Below are 18,393 nucleotides of genomic sequence, written 5' to 3' on the forward strand. Positions count from 1 at the left end.
ACCCCCGTCGATCATCAACAATTGAGCCCATGACTTCAGAAGGAGTCTTCAGTCCAGCTCTCAGACGAGAAGAGCTAGCATGTACTGAGTACCTCCTACCTCCCAGGCCCTCCCAACAACCTTAGGGACCAGGCCCCATGACCACCCTCCAACCTCCTGTACCTCAGAGCAGTAGGGAACATGCCCAAGGCCACAGGGCAGAGCCACCAAGATGCAATCTGGGGTCCAAGCCCTGTGTGTCCACACTACTCCAGTAGCAATTCCACGCTGGCAACTGAGAGTCCAGCTTCATGGGAGATACACAATAAGGAGGAGGGCGATGGATATTATACTCAGACAACTGACAGTAGCTCCTTTCCGAGACGAAGCCTGTCCCTCTCCACACGGAGGTGAGGCCCACCTGGGTGATGGCAGACCACCGCTGCTTCACCACAAAAGACCATCCCCGATACCTCGGGCCTAAAAGGATTTCAGGGTCCTACAAAACCGTTTGAGATCAACCCCTTTAAAAAAAAAATGGACACTAATATGTATAAAATAGACAATGAGAACCTGCTGTATAGCACAGGGAACTCCACTTCGCTGTACAGCAGAAACTAAAACAACATTGTAAAACAACTCTACCCCAATTAAAAAAAAAAACATGTCTGTTGGCTCCAAAGCATGACCCCAAAAAACTTCAAATGTTGAATGTAATTTTCTGCAAAGTGTAAGGTGATGGCAACCAATTGCAAATCAACTCTTCTGAGGCTATGGACATATTTTATTGAACAGGTGATACAGGCTTGTTTGAATATAACAGCTAGAATGTTAAGATCGTCTAAAAGGAAGAGCCCCCAGGACCTACAGGACTGTTTCAATGACCCTGCCACAGACCGAGCAAAATGTCACCACGGAGAGTTTGGAACTCACCCAATTGCCGGCCAAGTGTTTAGCTGAATTAGGGGTGACAAAGACAGAGGGCTTCCCTCCAAAGTTTGGGGGACAAATGTCAGGCAGCTGGCTCTGCTAACAATAAAGACAGCAGAGCAAAGCTCCTGGAAAACACATGACTCTGAGTCACACCACTTGTTAAGTTAAAAGGGTGCCCAGGTCCCCCTGCCAACACACCTCATTAGCTAAATGAACTGACCCTGCTGGATAAGGTTATTTAATATCTGCCTATTGACTTTGGAGAACGTCTGCCACAAACAAGATCTCAGTTTTGATATTGTTGATGCTGAGCTGTATGTTTTTTTCCTGATTATTATTTGTCAAACAGATCGCTGAGCTGGGTCCAGCCACGTCCACTGAGTGTAAAGCCACGTCACCAGCATGGCTCTTACTTGCCACGACAGCGGGAAATGCGGCCAATTAATGCAAAAGCGGAATGCAGTTCTTGGGATGTAAGTCAGAAAGAAGGGCGGCCGGGATACAGGGCCATTTTCCAGCACCTTAAAAAACAGAACTTCAACGGTCGAGAGACTGTTGCCACACAGACTGACTCCGGAAGCTGTGTCAGGATATAGGGCTTCAGAGAAACATGTGTGGCCACGGGTGGAAGGGTGGACAACACTTCCCACCCGGCAACACTCATGGCCATTCCCGCCCTGTGGCTTCAGAGCTGGGGAAAGTTCCAGTGAGTCTTAGGTTGCTTCTACCCGTTTCCCCAGTGAAATGAGTTAGTTTGACGATGGTCGGCAGTCCCAGCCATGTGCCTCAAATCTCCTACTTCTTTTGTTCCGTACGCCGACCTTAACATAATTCAAGCCAACGCTTAAAAATCAGGACTTAGGGCTTCCGTGGTGGCGCAGTGGTTGAGAGTCCGCCTGCCGATGCAGGGGACACGGGTTCGTGCCCCGGTCCGGGAAGATCCCACATGCCGCGGAGCGGCTGGGCCCGTGAGCCATGGCCGCTGAGCCTGCACGTCCGGAGCCTGTCCGGAGGCCACAGCAGTGAGAGGCCCGCGTACCGCAAAAAAAAAAAAAAAAAAAAAAAGAAAAATCAGGGCTTAGATCAACAAGCCAGGTTTCCAGCTCTGGGAAGCTCTGCAAAGATCTAGCTGCCTTTGGCTCGCCTTTCTGCTGCAGCTGAGTCACGGTGCCCCCCTCAGACAAGGGTGTGCGTGTCAGTCCGCCCCAGCCTTCAGCCCTCCCTCTCGGCTCCCACACCCACAGGGCAGCTTTTGTGGGTGTCGAGCCCAGAGTTCAGCATAGACACTGCCCCACAGTAGGGATGCTGGAGCTACCCCAGTTCTAGCAGGAAAGGAGAAAGCCATCGGGAGGGGGGTGCTGGGACCTCTGGGGATGGGACAAAAGGAAAAAAGCAGCTCCCAGCTCGAACCCTCTCCCTTACGAGCTCACCACCTTTCACACCGTCTCCTCCAAATCCAGTGCCAGCTTATCACCTTTCACCAAGAGTAACCAGGCGCCCCTGTGGAGAACCAAGCTCTTAGACGCCCCCCAGGTCAGCCTGGCTTCTTCCCCCAGCCCACCTCAGACTCAGGCAGCAGACCCCTCCAGGAAGGTTCAGGAAAACTTCTGGAACATTGCTGGCTTAGGGAGCATCTAGTGCCATGGATTTTACAAACTGAAATTCACAGGTCACACTGCCCACGACCTGGTGACGTTTGCCTGCGCTGGTTTTGTACCGTAACAACAGAGCTACTCTCATCACGGCTATTACCCCTATTATGCCAATGTGTTAGATGGTGTCCAGACCGGAGAGAAGGTAATTGGTTCCCATCACCCCAAGCAGCGTTACTGGATACAATGAACAAATAGCTCAAAATTAAAGGCTGGCATGGGAGCCCATTAGGTCTGTGATGGATTTAGGAAATGAACACAAACTCACCCACTTCCATCAATACCCTCCTCAAGTTATTTGCAAATAGGACAGATGGTTTCGTATCTGATTCAGAGGAACTGCCACGTTTCCCGGCCTTCCTGCTAACCCAGAGCCACTGGCCACCGTGGATCTGAACTCAGGAACGTTACCCCAAGTCAGAGCTGACATGCAAACATTCCCAGGTGGAGCTACGTTTTGTTCTCCTTCTTGGATCCAAACCCGGCCTTGACTCTCTGAAAAGCCTTGTTCACGACAGGGTCCATCGGGTCCTTTGTCCCCAGCTTCACCATCCAGTAGAAGAGGAACATCCACCGCCTGCTCTGGCCGCAGTTCAGGCGGCAGGCAAGGGACATGGGCGTCTCCCCCTTGGTATCTCTGTCATTGATGGAGGCCTCATAGTTGAGCTGGAGGCTGATACAGTCCAGCCAGCTCATGGCTGCAGCCACGTGCAGGGGCGTCCTGCCCACGGGGGATCTGCCCTGACAGTTGGCACCTGGGAAATAAGAAAGTTGGCTGAGGGAGGGCCCCCTGCCGGCAGGAGCCAACCCTCTGGAAACCCGTTCAAGAAGAGAAGCATGGGAAGGGCCGAGGCTGGGAGAGGAATGCTTGGAAGAACGAATAACTGAGTGCACGGAGGGGGGCACTGCTGCATCTCCCCCCTCCCACCCCGCATCCAGCACTGCCTTCCCCCCCACCCCATGCTTCTCTTACAGCAGCCAATGACCTTCCTGCAATGCCTGTACCACTCTCCCACTCAAATCCCATTGTTGGCATCTACCACCCTTGGGGCGATGTTCTAGGTCTTTACTGCTCTGTCTCACCCACCCACCCCCCTTATCACTCCAGCATTACTCGCCTCCGTGATCTTCCTCGCCCGCCCATGCTCCGCTTACACCAGCCTTCTGGCTTTATCCCGTCAGTATACCTGCTCCCTTATCCTGCCCCAGGATCTTTGCATACGCCATTCCCTTTGCTAGCAACACTCTCATCCTTTTTTTTTTCTCCTGGGCTGACTCTATGTTTTTTGCGGTTTCATTCACTTCCTCGGGAAACCCTTCCTTAGCCCTCCTCCCCACAAACCCCCTGCATTTGTTCAGCAGACACTCTGCGTCTCCAGAACACACCACGCACGACTGACCATGGAATTAATTATTTGTAATAATTTGCTGACTTCCCTTCATAAACTCCACAAGGGCAGAAAACACACTTGTTTTGATCACGGCTGTTTTCATCCCCGGCACGTAGCACGATGCCTGGAGAAGACAGGTGCCTGGGAAATGACAGATGATGGGCAGCCTGACTCATGGACAGACTTCACTTCAGCTGAATTCCTCACTGCCTCCTGCAGATGGAAGGGCTAATGACAGGTGTCCCATACGGACTCGTTGAATTGAATCAAATAGTGGGTAACAGATATCATGACACAGAAAACAAGGCAATTCAATTACATGCAGTTGACATTTCGGGAGCCAGTGTTTATGAGCTATGGCTGGTCAGTGAGGTAGTTTTAAATAGGTTTTCACAACACTTAGCCTCAGGCCTGGCGCCTCTTCAGAGCCACTGTCTGCAAAGGACAGAAAACTTTGCAAAGCTGGCTGTAATTTTTTAACTGGTGCTTTCAAATACATCACAGTTCCATCAGAGGGAAAATGACTTTTTATGAGCTTAACGGACTGCTGGGTTGTGAAAAGCCCATATTTCATCTTACAACAGGAGAAGTGCAGAAAACAGTGGAGGAAGGAGAGGAGAAGAGTCAGAAAAACCTCTACCCATCACAGACGTGGGGCCCCAGCATCCTGTCTGAGCATCTGAGATGCTTTCCCAGCTTGGTTGGTGGAAGTGGGGGAAACAACACAGAGAGCCTGGGCTCAAGGCCGAAGGCTGGGAAGGAGGTCTAACTTGGAGGCTAGTTGATATGGGAAACCCTCAGATGAGGCCCCCTCCTGAGCCCCAAACCATTGACCAAATACCACATTCTTCCTTTCTCCCGAGGAAGCCAGTGGCCTGGGATGTCTGCAACCGTCTACTGTTGGTGAAAGGTCTACACCTCAATCCGTGGGCCTCTTTTCCCAAAAATACTTTACATCCAGGGAAGATAAAACGTACTCCCACAGAACCTCATGCAAAGCCCTTTAACTCGGAGACAAGGCAGGCTAAGGCTTCTATGTCTATGGACAGAGAGAGAGTGAGAGTAATTGCCCCTTGGTGGAGGAGAGATGAAAAGAGGGTTTGGGGCAAATTCAAAGAGCTTGGAGAAAGGAGACTGGCTAGCCTGCTAACCACCAAGGCAGGGATGCTGGTTTGGGGCTAGACCCCTCGGACCACTGCAGAAACGGGACTTCGGGTGGGAAGAAATAACAAACAGGATGGGAATATCCCCAGCGGAGTGGCTGGTCGGACGCAATAAACCAGGAAGCCCCGTGGCTTGGTGTCCTGAAAGGTCCGTCTTCCTGAGCCCCTGGCAAGAGAGAGGACACAGCCTCCGATAAGCACGTCCAAAGACCCCCTCAGACAGGGACTGAGTGGCCCGATGGGGGCCTCCATTGGTGGCTGACAAACTTGGGTCCAGGAAACCATTACTGAAGGGACCAGGAGGCAAGCCGCTGTGTCCCCCTTGCCCTCAAAAGAACCCCACTCTTGAATGTCCTCGGCTGCTATCAGAATTACCGTGTTCTAGAAGGTACTGAACAGCCTCCGAGCGACCCCTGTGTGAGGCAACATACAGCGCCATGAACGCTCTCTGAGAAATCCACTTCTTCCACTGCTTGTCATCAAAATGCTGCGAATCTGTTGTTCGGTGGAAAGCATCTTCGGCAACACCGAGGCAAGACAGCTGGGCGAGGTAAACAGAGTCACGCACGTGCGTCTGGGTGAGTTCAGAAGTGCAGATACCCCTGGCTGGTGGGTGATGGGACACTGGAGGAAAAGTTTGCTTGGATGCCACACGCAGGCTGGTGATGGGATCAGAGCGGAGGAGCTGGAAACGAGCCAGGGGAAGACATGTAACTCTCTCTACACGTCCAGGAAATACGAATTTACCATCAGCCAGGCTCGGGAGGCAGGAAATTCTTCCTGTCCATGTTTTGAAGAGAGAAAATAGCTTTTCTGGGTGTCCAGAGGAAGGGGGTTACGGCTCTGAAGGAAGACCCCAGCCGACACGGCACGGCCTCCCCAGAGGGGCACAGGCGTCTCTGGAGATGTGATGGATCCTGGCCTTCCGGTCTATTTTTGGGCCCATTGTCTCCATTAACTTTTGGGACACTCTGAACTCTGCTCCCAGGTAAATAACAGCCCCGGGATATAATCATCACGTGGAGAATTAAGGCTCTGAGCACAGGAGGACGACTACGGACTACGGACGGGCTCTGACAGATAGGAACCCGGTCGCAGATGTGCAGCATCCGGTGTGGGGCGAAGCGGGATGTGAGGGGCCCCCAGCGGGGTGACAGCAATTCTGGCTCAAGAGAGGAGGGACTCACCCATCACCCATGTCCAGAGCAAGAGCCAGAAAGTCTAGGCACGGACACAGAGCCAGAGGGGGAAGCAAGGGAAGGCAGGGGAAGAGGAGAAAAGCAGGAAGGAACCAGAGGATTATGCAGGGAAGGGCCCCGCCCTTCCTTCTAAGGCTCAGGCTCCAGGGCAGCAGGTCCTGGCCCCCCCTCCCCCGAGCCCACTCCCCCTTCCCAGACCTAATCCCAGTGCCCCTCCCGCACCCAGCCTTCCCTGACCCCCATCCCAGCCAGAAGTAAACTCTCTCTCCTCCACAAGCTCATAGGTTCTCATCCGAATTTATTTTCCAGAAAGAACGCGCACTTGTCCCCTTGTGTCTGAATGATTCATCTTCACTGCTGGGTAGACACCCTGATTTCCTCCTCTTGCCTCCCAACTCCCACCCCAGAGCCCAGCTGAGCACCCAGCTCAAGGCCTGGCCAAGAGTTAACGGCACCCACTGTGTTTCCAAGTCTCTCCCCCTTGGGTGAGAGCAGACCCCCCCAGAGGATTTTTTGCAGCATTGAACACTCTGGGCCACACGTTTCCAAGTGATCTGGCATTCTCCACTGTTAACTTAGGTTTTCAACTTTACAGAGTAGACACGTGAATAGAAAACGTGCTGCCCTGGCTCCTTTTGGGGCACGGTGAGTGGGTTACAAGTCACAGCTACGTGGACGCAGTGAAATCGCAAAAGCCAAACGGCAAATGGCAACACTCGACTTGATCATGATGACATGAGTCCTTGTTATCTTTTCCCTCTACTCTGAAACTTTTACCCAAATATTCATATTAAAGACTAAGTGAATCCCCCCCCACACACACACACACAATTTACAGCTGGTTCATGAAGTATAATATCCATTTAAAGAAGCATGAAAACACCTTACTGGAATCCCCTTCCACAGCCGCCAAAACCAGTTCCGTCCATCCATCATAATGCCAGATACGTAATGAAATAATCCCACCAGGAACAACATCGTGGCACCTCAGCGTAGCGTCATCCATCAAAATTCCTCCAGGGAATGATTTTTTTCTTTAAAAAGAAAAATCGGGCATTAAAGATAAACTGTTACATTGGTTTAGTTAAGAGATTACCTGACCTTGGGTATCACAAGGATAATTTGAGAGCCTCGAGCGCTACTCTCATTTGATGACCCCACATCCGTCTGTTTGTGGTTAGTGATGCTTTTTAGAAAATTAATTTGGCTTAGCTCAAAGAGAAGCCAAACCAAAAGAAAAAAAAAAGGCAACGATTTATAAGATTCTGTAATTGTAACTTGACCTATGGCAAAAAAAATACATGAGTGAATAAAAGTCATTTCAGGAGGCAAACCCTAAGCAGAGCTACTTGAACTTGAAGTAACTGTGTATTACAGATGTGGTGCAATGCGGTTATATAAGTTATAGATGTTAAACTAAGATACTAACTAATTCTGGTTAATGTTATCATCAGTTTGCTTAAAGAGGTAATAATGACAAAAATTTGTCGGATCTTTCAAATTGTAGTCTGTGGCAGCGTTTCTCAACCTTGGCACTCCTGACATTTGGGGCCAGATGCCCCTCTGCTGTGGGGTCTGTCCTGGGCATTGCAGGGCGTCTAGCAGCATCCCAGGCTTCTACCCACAAGATGGCAGTAGCCCACTCACCTAATTGTGACCACTGAAATGTCTCTAGATGTTGCCTAACGGCCCCTGGGGGACAAAATTGCCCCAGTGGAGACCCTATGGTAACATAAGCGTCTCAGTGACGTGGGATGGAAGAGATCCTTTCTCTGTTGGGGAGGTTCTCCCCAAACAGCCCCTTCCGCATATGAAAGAATGGGGGTCGGGGGGTGGATCCACTCACACTTCCTAAATTCAGACCCTTTGGGGCAGACCGTCAGAATTAGTAGAAGAGGATTGTGGAAAATTTTAAGAAAAATGCAGTTGTTTTTAGTTTACTTTTTAAAAGACACACACTTCTTCCTTCATGGCCACCTGTAACCTAGATGAAGGATAACAGAGTCATTTGTTATCTCCAATAAGCAGTGCCAAGAATGGAACCTCTCAACTCTGCCCAGGTTGGATTATCATTTATTCCGAGTAGAATTCATGAGTTTTTTGGTTTCATGATTGAGTGATTTCTAAGTGCCATTACCCAGCACCCACATGCTCTAAACCTCACGACGAGCCAAGTTCGTCCTCTCCATGTGCTGCAGGAGCGGACGGAGGCTCGCACGGCCAGCGAACGGCAACGCTGGGACTCCAGACCTGCCTTTCCTCGGCCGCCATGTGATGCTCACTCTAGATTTTGCTGGTACCTTTTAGTCCCCAGCAACTCCAGATGGTGGATGTAAACGCGGAATAGTGATTAGCAAATCTGTTAATTAGGGTCTTATTTGTGGTTCTGACACAGAGAATAATCAGTCATTTGCCTAAGTAAGACAACTCGAAGACTTCCTAACAACTTTGAAAAAAATGGAGCAAGGCTGTGTTTCCCTGAGAAACACAAGAGCACGGTGCACACATGCTAAACAGCTCTTAGAGAAATCAGAGCACATTCTCCTTTTACAGGCAGGCAGCAACCGCCTTCACCTTAGACAAATACTCATTACCACCGGCTAAATAAATTATTAGAGTTGACAACAGATGTGGAAAGGTGACCCGCCTCCAGGAAGATGTTCACCCCCTTTAGACTTGTGTCTCTCAGGGTTTTCACACTCATTATCTCATTTGATCCTCCCTGGCAACCTCTGAGGTGGGTAAAGAGGCATCAGGCTGGTTATGCATCAGCAGAAGCCCAAATTTCTTCTACTGACGTGCTGTACCTTCTCTCCTTCTCGTTTGCCGTCAACAGGAAGGACGGCGACCAAGCTTGAGAGAGGTCAAGCTTCTCACAGTTGCTAAGTGCTTGTGGAGTGATAGGATTGTGGCATCAGTGTTAAGCCACTCCATCCCTTTCATTCCCTCTTAGCTTTCTTGAATTTATTGCTCAGCATAGCTCATCGGCAAAAATAAATTAGGGGTGCCGGACACCCGTAGTTCAGGACACGTAATTTTCGAATTACCTGTTTTGGAACTCTTACTAAGTTCTTCCACAGCTCACTTCACTTTTAACACATTAAGCACAGGTACATCTCTTTCCAGATAAAGCCTCAAAAATGCTCCAAAGCTCTTCCAAATACCCCTGTAGCAAAGCAAACATATCATGAAAAATGCTTAACCGATTTCCAAGAGGGCAAAGGAAAGGATTTGGGCCTTCAATATACCTTCTGAGTCTCCCGAGTCACTTCTGCCTAAAGGGGGACACGGCACTGAGAATCCTAGAGCTCACAGGGCTCTGCTTTACAGATTAGGAAACTGAGTCCCGGAAGCGCAGGGCCTGGGAACACGATTCTCATGGAGACCAGCTGCTTTCAGACCTCTGTCTCCATGGCTTCCCGGTCCCTGCAGTATAACTGCAATCTCTCTGCAATATTGGCCGTTCACTTTCTCTGTGCAGCAGACCAGAGAGTTTTTTATATCTTCATTTTTCTTGAAGTGTTTTTGCATTGATTTCAACTGGGTGGGGAGATGTTGGAGCCTGGGGACTTTGATCCTGTTCTCATATGCTAAATACTGTAGGGATCGGATCGGGACAGCCAGGTCCTCAGGCCGAGGGAAGGAGACCGATGGAGGGAGAGATGGGGCTCTAGGGCCCTTGCCCGCCACGGGGTGCCTCCCCCATGGGATCTGTCTGGACAGGGGGCCTTGGGGTCCTGATTCAGTCACAGTGAGCTTTGGGCGCTGGGTTTCGATTCCGATTGGGCGAGCTTTGAGCTCCTGACGTCACAAGGGCGCAGCTTGAGATTCGAGGTTCTGATACGGACTGGGTCAGTGCCAGTATTCGGGGTTCAAACGTGGACAGGGTTTGTTTTGAGATTTGGGGTCCCAATGAGGGCAGGGTTTGCTCTGGATTGGGGTTCTGATGAAGGTAAGGTTTGCTTTCTGTCTGGGAGTCCTGGTATGGGAAGGGTCTGTTCTGGGATGCAGAGTCCTTCTGCGGGCAGGACTTGTTTGGGGATTTGGGGGTCTGATGTAGGCCTGGGTAGTGTGGCAACCGGGGGTGAGGAAGCAGACAGGTCTGCCCCAGGATTCGGGGGTCTTGACAGTGACAGGTTCGGCTCCGAGATCTGGAGTCCTGATATAGGTGGGTTTGGTCTAGCGCTGGGGGTTCTGGTGTGGATCAGGTTGATAAGGGATTTGGGTTTTCAACTACAAGCAGAGTTTGCTTTGAGTTTGGGGGCCCTCGCGTAGGCCAGGCTCGTTTGGAACTTTGGCTTCCTTACACAGACACGGCTGGCTTAAACCTTGGAGTGCCGGTGTGGACGTGGTTTCTGTGGAGGTTGGAGGTTCAGATATGGGTAGACTGGACTTGAGTTTGGGGTCCTAGTGTGGGCAGTTTATCTCATGTCTTGGAGCCCTTCGGATGACACCTGGCTTCGGGTTCTTCTGTCGTCACTGTGAGCTTGGGAACTAGCTTTCAGGTGTGGGCAGAGTTAACTTTGAATTTGGGGGTCCAGATGTGGGAGGAGTTCACTTTGAGCCCCGGCATCCTTACGTAGACAGAGATGGCTGATGGATTGGGGTTCAGGTGCACAACTGGTTAAGCAGAGAGTGGGGCTCAGAATTGGATGTACCTGCTCTGGGGTCTAGGGTCATGATCTGGGTAGTAGGCTTCACGCTCTGGGACTTAGGTTTCTGTCGTGAGCCGGCGTCACCTGAGGATTGTATCTGAGGTTCAAACGTGCATATGGTTCGTGGAGAGACATGGGGTCCTGAGGAGGGCAGAGTTTGCTTAAGGCTTTAGTGTCCTTGAGTCTACACGGTTGCTGGGAGGACTTGGGGTTCGGGTGGTCACATGGTTAGCCTGGGGATTGGGGGTTCAGTCTTGGGCAGGTTTGTTCTGGACTTGGGGTCCTTGCACGGACGTGGCTGGCTGGAGGGCTGGGGGTTCTGGTGTCCCACAGCCCAGCACAGGGACTTGACGTTTAATTCCATCTGGGTCCTGACATGAGCAGCCTTGCCCGAGGTTGTGAGGTCCCGCTGAGGACAGGCGTTTCAGACTGGAGGTCTCGTGTGGCACTGCTGGCTTTGGGACTTGGGTCCCTGATGAAGACGTGGGAATCTGAGGTTCTGGTGTTGGAGGGCCCTGCGGCGGCAGCGTCTGTTTCGGGACTTGGGGTCCTGACGTGCACAGGGCTGGGCTCAGGTTGGCAGGCCACACTAGACGGCGGGCTTTGGGCCTGGAGTCCCAGCGCAGGCAGGGTCTGCTTGCAGATTAGGGTCTTGCTGTGGACAGGGTCTGCCTGGAGATTTGAGGTCTAACGTGAAGCTCGGCTTTTCTGGAGCTGGGAAATCCCTATGTGTCCAGGGTTAGCTTTTCCACCCGGGGTTTCACGGGGGTGGGGTTTGTTTTGACATCTGGGGTCCTCCTCTGGGCGGGCTTCCCTTCCCCCACTGCGGGTTCAGAGGGGACTGGGCGCCCCGGGTCGAGGGAGTACGTGGGGCCGGGAAAGGGGTCGGGCAGGGGCTGCCTTGGTCCAGATACTGGAGCCGCTGGAGGCTGAAGGGGATGCCGGCTATTAGGTCCAGCTCCTCCTTGAGCTCCCGCACCGTCATGTCGCTGCGGCAGCCTGTCACTCGGAACAGCTCCCCGGAATCCTCCAGCAGCACCTGCATAACGAAGACGTCTGAGGCCTGAGGCCAAGTCGAGCGGCAGGCTCACAGCCTGCGGGTCCCCGACGCGGCTCCTGCCTCGGGCGCGGTGCTGCGCGGGGAGGGGCCGCGGAACGGCAGAGCCCGCCCCCCGCCCGTCCGGCCCGCCCGCATCGGGGTCTGGGCGAAGGGCGCCCCCTCGACGGCCTGGCCGCCTCCGCCGCCGGGTGCCGGCCGCCCGGCCCGCCGCGCGTCATCGCCACCCCCGCCGCGGCGGCCCCTCCGGGACGGCCGAACCACCAGCGCCCGCAGTGGGCCGACGGGCCCGCCGTTAACCAAGGCGGGGCTCCACGTGGACGCGGGTGACGTGTCTGCGATAAGGGGAAAAGGGCCCGGGCGCTTCTAAAACACTGGGAGGATGCATTGAGACCCAACCAGAGGCCTCGCCAAGGCCGCGCGCCCCGCAGACCCAGCACGGCCGCATCCCCGACTCCTCCTCGCCGCTTCCGAACTGCTCTCACCGTCAGTTCCTTGAACTCGGAAGACGAGGCGGCTCGTGGCCGTTGTTAGGCAACTGTGACCTCCTCTCCATGTCTGTTTAAAATACAATCATTGCACAATTCGGGGCCAACTACCTGTAGGAATTATGCGTGAATAATGCTCTAAATCATCTTTGCATGCGTCGTCTACAGAGGGTGGTAAAGTGCAGACTTTAGCCATGCTTAAAAATCGTTATTTCTTAGCATGAAGGAAAAAACCAACATTGCAGAAATATGACCCCTTTCAAGCCGATCTGGGCCCAACTTGACAGTGAAAAAACCTGATACTTGGCCACTCCGGAAGTGGGAGACAGACCTTCCTGAAAATTTGCAAAGCTACATCAAAATCCGTCCATGTTGAAAACGTTCTCGAATTCTTGAAGTGAGAAAGGCGCTAATGAAAACACTTAGCAAGGAGGAAATGTCCACTTGGGGAAAAGCTGAGATGGTTCTATTGTTGAGATGCCTTTCAAGGCAGCTGTACCTGTGAGAAACTATCTCGTACTTTTCCATTAATTCACCGGAGGAGGCCGAGTGCTCAAGAAAACAGGAAGCTTACCTTGAGTGGTCAAATCACAGACACTCAACACTGCACCTAAGAACAGTTAATACGTGAAGACCTAAACTGGTGGAGAAGCTACAGGAGAGAACAGCAAGGGCAACCAGAACAAGCTTGGGAAAATCTGTTGTTACCAACGAAGAATAAAATGCAAGCTTTCAACATACTTTCTGCAGAGAAGTTAGTCATAAAAATAGCTTTCCACTGGAAAGGCGTTCATATTAGATTATAGAGGAATTTTAACACATAAACTGAAAATTTAAAGGTTAGATTATTTACCAAAGAGTCTCAACAAATCTCTACCAGCACATCTGATTCAGGAGGCAAATCCTACACATCACACCACCAACTGATTTGTCTTTTCCTTAATGGAAAGTGAAGCTCTGCACAGAATACAAGATTCCAGTTGGGTAATTCTACTTGCTGCTAGATCAACAGATTTTAACATGATAAGCTCAATTTCTAGGCAATAAAAATAAATTAAAAATTGCTTGCTGCTGAAGCAAAACAATACCTCCGTCTATTTACTTTAGACAAGTACTAAATACAAGATAGATTGATTTTTTTTTTTCTCATTATGTAGTCTCCAATGTATTAACGTCACTCTTTGCTGAAGTTGTCAAAATGCTATCCTGGGTTGCAATGTGAAATTCTCATACATGTGCCTTATTTTCTTTGGCACGGTATAGATTCCTTCCTTTCTTTTTAAAGAGTCAGCCCAGTGGAATTTGGGGGAGGGGAAGACATCCTGTATACCAGGAAATTCAATATATAGCTCCAGAAATTTTATCTTTTAAAAAAAAGAAAAGAAAGATAAGAAAAAGATCCAAGGGAAGAATGGAGACAGCTGGCGCGCCCTTTGCAGCTATAGCTCTGGGACCCCAAAGGGGCTGTTCTTTCCTTCCCTTATGCTTGCCTTTGAGAAGATACAAATAGAAACAAGAAAAATAACTTCAGCATACATGTATGCAGAATTTAATCAACTGTTTATAGAGCCTTGAGTTATTAACTAATGCAAAACCTGTTTAAATTCTAGAGTATCTTTCCCTTAGTCTAAATTTTAAAAGCACGAAATCTAAGTCCTGTGTACTTAGATGTGAAGAGTATCACAATTTAACCTCCCAAATCACTGGTATTTGTGGCCAACTATATAGAGTGATCAGAACTATGATTTCCTATTTTTTGTTAAGATTCTAAAGCATCAGATATAAAGTCAATATCCATGCACCTCAGTGATCAATTCCCCCCACCCCCAAGTTCTTAAACAAATGATAATATATCCATATAAGAATGAAAATCTTTCTGCTTTATGCCTCTATCAAAGGCCAGTACCTATCTTTACGGAAACAGTTCCTGCAAGAAGAGGAGGGAGTGAGTGCTTGAGGAAAAGTTCCGAGTGCAGTTTACAACAAAAGTACAATATTAGAAAGACTGCCATAAATCAGTCTTTAGTAGATTTCTTTAACTATCACATTTTTCAAAAGTAAACAAATTGGGCTATATTTGCAGCCCAAAGTGCAAAGCTCAAAGTGGAGCATAAATTTAAATGATGTATTTGTTCTGTTCACTGATAGGAAGCTAATCTTACATTAATATATTTTCTTCCTGTCAAGAGTTATTTACATATGTACAGTATTTCAGTTAAAAATAATACCATAAACTATATTTTATAGGAAAGCATGAGGGAAGCCAAATATACAAGTCTATCAAAGACTTAAAAGCTTCTAATAACGTACTTTATTTCTGGGGGGGAGGGGTTGGCTGGGGGTTAAATAATATAGTCTGTAATAGAGAAAACAAACCGCTCCCAGGCAGTCTGATGCCATGGAGGTCCCCCCACCCCCACCCTCAGTGAGCCACCTGGTTCTGCAGCCTTTTAACAGATTTCCTCATCAGGCAGGCAGGGGCACAGGAGCGCAGCACAGGCCGGGCCACCTGGGACTCCTGCCCATCCCAGCAGTAGTTCCCGTGAGTGCAGATGGGAAAGGGGTCATTTGAACACAACAACATCAGAGTTTCAGAAATCTGTCCTCCCTGGGCAGGTATGATACAATCAGTTCCCCTTCAAGGTATGGTGAGCAGCACATGCCACACATGAAATGACCAGATTGTGAGTGACCACAGACTGGTTAATTCTGGTTTTCTAGCATGGTAGTGTCTATACTATTCCGCCGCTTTGGTTCTAGGGTGGCAGAAAAGGAAACATCTTGGTTCCGGTCGGACTGCAAAGCTAAGACAGTCTCTTCAACGACTTCAAGATGAGGGTTACCGGCATTTCTAAAATACACTAAAGAGAAAAAGACATGAAATTGAATCACATGTGCCGTGAACTGTGTTCAAAAACATACTCTGGTTTGGTTTTTTTTTTTAAACCACATCTCAGGACAATAAACCATTTTTCATAGAGTAAGTCCTTTAAAATGACAAAATTGCTTGAATCAAAGAGTATTTCCTAAATTTTAAAGACAAACTTCTAAGAATAGGCATGCATATTTTTTCAGCTATAACTAAAAATCTTTTAATATTATCTTTTCCTCCCTCCAGTACAAAAGAATTAGCAACACAGAACACAGGCAGTGGGGAGCAGGTTGCTGGACAGATGGGGTGGAGGATGGGAGGGAAGTGGCAACAAAGGGCTACGCAGGGCAGGAGATGAGATGTTCTCCCGAATATGTGGTGTAGACGTGAACTATACAAGGGACACAGTCTTATATTAAGTCCTGTTCAGGTTTAAAATAACTGACTAGGTTGGGGTATAAACTTTTTCTGACTGACCACAAAATTAATACGATTAAAAACTGACCATAGATAATGCTTAAATTGACTACCTTTCATAATCTGTCTCTGTCATAACTTAAAGTTTATAAAAGTTTCCCTCATTTCTAGAAGACTATGTAATATTTTGCATTTCAGTATGTTTATTAAATAGAAAACTGAGCTATCTTAATTCTTAGTCATTTTATAAATAACATAACGTATGCAAAAAAATTAACATATAAATTTATATAGCAGATCTGAGGTGCACCACCACACAATTTGCCACAACTCCCTAAAGAGGAGACTTGGCTGCTGCCTGATGAAGTTTAAAATCTGTAAGCTCAGAAGGATGGTCCGCGTACCCTTTTCCACCAGTGTCTGTTTTAGAGCTTTGGCTAGCAAAACCCTTACGTTTGGCACAGGATCTGATGCAAGGCTTACAAGGCTGGGGAGTAAGTGTTCAACAAACTGGTCCACAGGGATACACTCCTCGCTCACCACTGCCTGTGATGAAGAGAAAGCCAGAGCCGGAAAACAGACCTTTTTCAATAGTGATGAGCACAGTTTTTCTAGAAACATCCACTTCTGTAATTCCAAAGAAGTAATTTCAGGATCTTTTGGTCTGAGGAGTGTGTGTGTGTGTGTGTGTGTGTGTGTGTGTGTGTGTGTCTGAATTTTAAAATCTCAACCACCGAATTTGGTTAGAAACACAGTTAACACTTTTATAATTCATTACCAAGCACTGGGGTACAAGTGGTGTAATATTTGGTGGGGAAGTCAAAGGCTTTGGAGTCAGACAGGTCCAGGTTCAAAACCTAACCTGGTCACTTCTAGCTTCGTGGCCATGAGTAACTGGCTTCACCTTTCCGGGCCTCGGTTTCCTCACCTGTACCATGGAGTAGCAATGGGGATGGCAAACCATTTTTGCAAAGGCTAGCGTAGCGCCCGCCAACAAGGGTTGGGAACCTTCACGCCTGTTACTCACCAGAGCTCAGGCTTTGAGGACAGGGACCACGCCTATCACATGACAGCCAAATCCCAGACCCCAATTCAGTGCCCGGCCCTCTGTGAACAGCTAGCATTTACTGCTGCTCTACTTACAAAGAGTCGTACGTGGATTCTCCCATTTCATTCTCATAGCCGGCCATGGAAATCAGACTGAGCCTAGTTTTACAGGTGAGTCCAATGTTGTGGTGACACCCAAAGGCTCAAGACCCACAGGCAGCAGCAGGTGGAGATTCCAAGGAAGGAATGTGGATTCTAAATCCTGCAGCTCTTCCCACTACCGGGTAACAACAGCAGCTGATACGTAGTAAGTGCTCTCCGGGTTCCCGGCACCGTGCTTGGCTACTCGGATGCGTCAGCTCACTGAAGCCTCAGGGCCACACCAGGAGGCAGGCCCGTACCCCGGGAACTCCATCTTACAGAACACGGAAAGGCCGTGCAGAGAGGGTGCTTCGCCCAAGGCCACACAGCAGGGAAGCAGTAGACCCAGGCTTCAAAGTAACAAAGTCGGCCCCCCAATCTCCAGGTTGCGACGCCTCCCTGCATTTGAACAGGGATCCATGTGCCCACCGGGAGGTTCTCCTGGCTGAGGACACTCTCCTTTTGTTTGTGGTATTGTAGGTTTTCTAAAGCTTTAATGAAGGCACACCAAAAAACTGATTTTTCTCGAACAAAATTAGTTGGTGCCTTTTCCTTCTGTTTCATCACGGATCGTCTAAATCTCAGAAAAAGAATTTAAAAATAAAAGCAAAAATATCTCATTTACCCTTTCTCTACAAAATAGTGGGCAGCACTGACTTCTTCATGAAAGTCTGTGGTATCAGGCCTGTGCTTTGTGACTTTGGCACTGACCCTGCCCCCTACTGCCCTTCTGCAAGTAGATGGCCAAAGTACCCCTGTGATACCCCTGCGGGCCTACAGGGGGCCCTGGTGAGTTCCTCAGTAGGGAGGCCGGGTGGTTCCGGGGGAGGGAAAGGGGGCTGCTGCGGGGCCAGGGCTCAGGTAGAGCCCCATCACAGATTTACTGTATTACTGACAAAGCCGGGTGACAAGTACGTGCAGGTTCATTCTACTGTTCCCTCTACCTTTGTATATGATAGACCGTGTGCATGAGGAGAAGTTAAAACTGTTAAAATAACAGTTCAGCAGAAAGAAAATCATGGCTTTACACTTCCTGGGTGACCCTGAGCAAGTTACCTAACCTCTCTGGGCTCCAACTCCTTCAGCTAGAACAACTGGTCTAAAAGTACATGGGTGCACTGAGCTCAACACCTGGCAGACCTTACTGTTAGGAGCAGGTGTAGGACGAGATGCCCCGCACACGGAGGCGATCCAAAACGACAGCCGTCCTCCCCAGCCAGACATAAATCATGCCCTCACTTCCAAGATGCTAAGTAGAGAGGGCGATCTGAGGGGTTGACCTTCACCTGAAAGAGACGAAAGGTCCCCGAGCTGCCCCACTGCTGTGCCCCTCACCCCACCTTCCTCCCTCCCTACTGCGGCGGGCGCAGTGAGGAGCAGCCCTGCGCTGGACATGACG

At 49.6% G+C, this 18,393-nt stretch overlaps 2 protein-coding genes across 2 annotated transcripts in view; both read right to left on the minus strand.

Annotated features, from left to right (window-relative positions):
- Positions 1-525: 525 nt before the first annotated feature.
- On the minus strand, positions 526-18,389 carry ANKRD60 (ankyrin repeat domain 60). Its single transcript, XM_067708526.1, is given in 7 exon segments — positions 526-3,319; positions 5,494-5,659; positions 7,201-7,331; positions 11,873-12,035; positions 12,037-12,105; positions 12,162-12,364; positions 18,335-18,389. Coding segments are annotated over 7 exon segments (1,092 nt in total). The 3' UTR covers positions 526-3,014.
- LOC137208076 (serine/threonine-protein phosphatase 4 regulatory subunit 1-like) overlaps positions 14,806-18,393 on the minus strand; it is a 39,303-nt gene continuing 35,715 nt past the window's right edge. The window contains exons 18-19 of the mRNA XM_067708527.1: positions 16,211-18,280; positions 14,806-15,378 (exon numbers count right to left, since the gene is read on the minus strand). The gene's annotated coding sequence lies outside the window, so the exon portion shown is untranslated. The remainder of the gene's footprint in view (positions 15,379-16,210; positions 18,281-18,393) is intronic.

This window comes from Pseudorca crassidens, chromosome 15 (assembly GCF_039906515.1).
Source record: "Pseudorca crassidens isolate mPseCra1 chromosome 15, mPseCra1.hap1, whole genome shotgun sequence".
Taxonomy (NCBI): Eukaryota; Metazoa; Chordata; class Mammalia; order Artiodactyla; family Delphinidae; genus Pseudorca; species Pseudorca crassidens.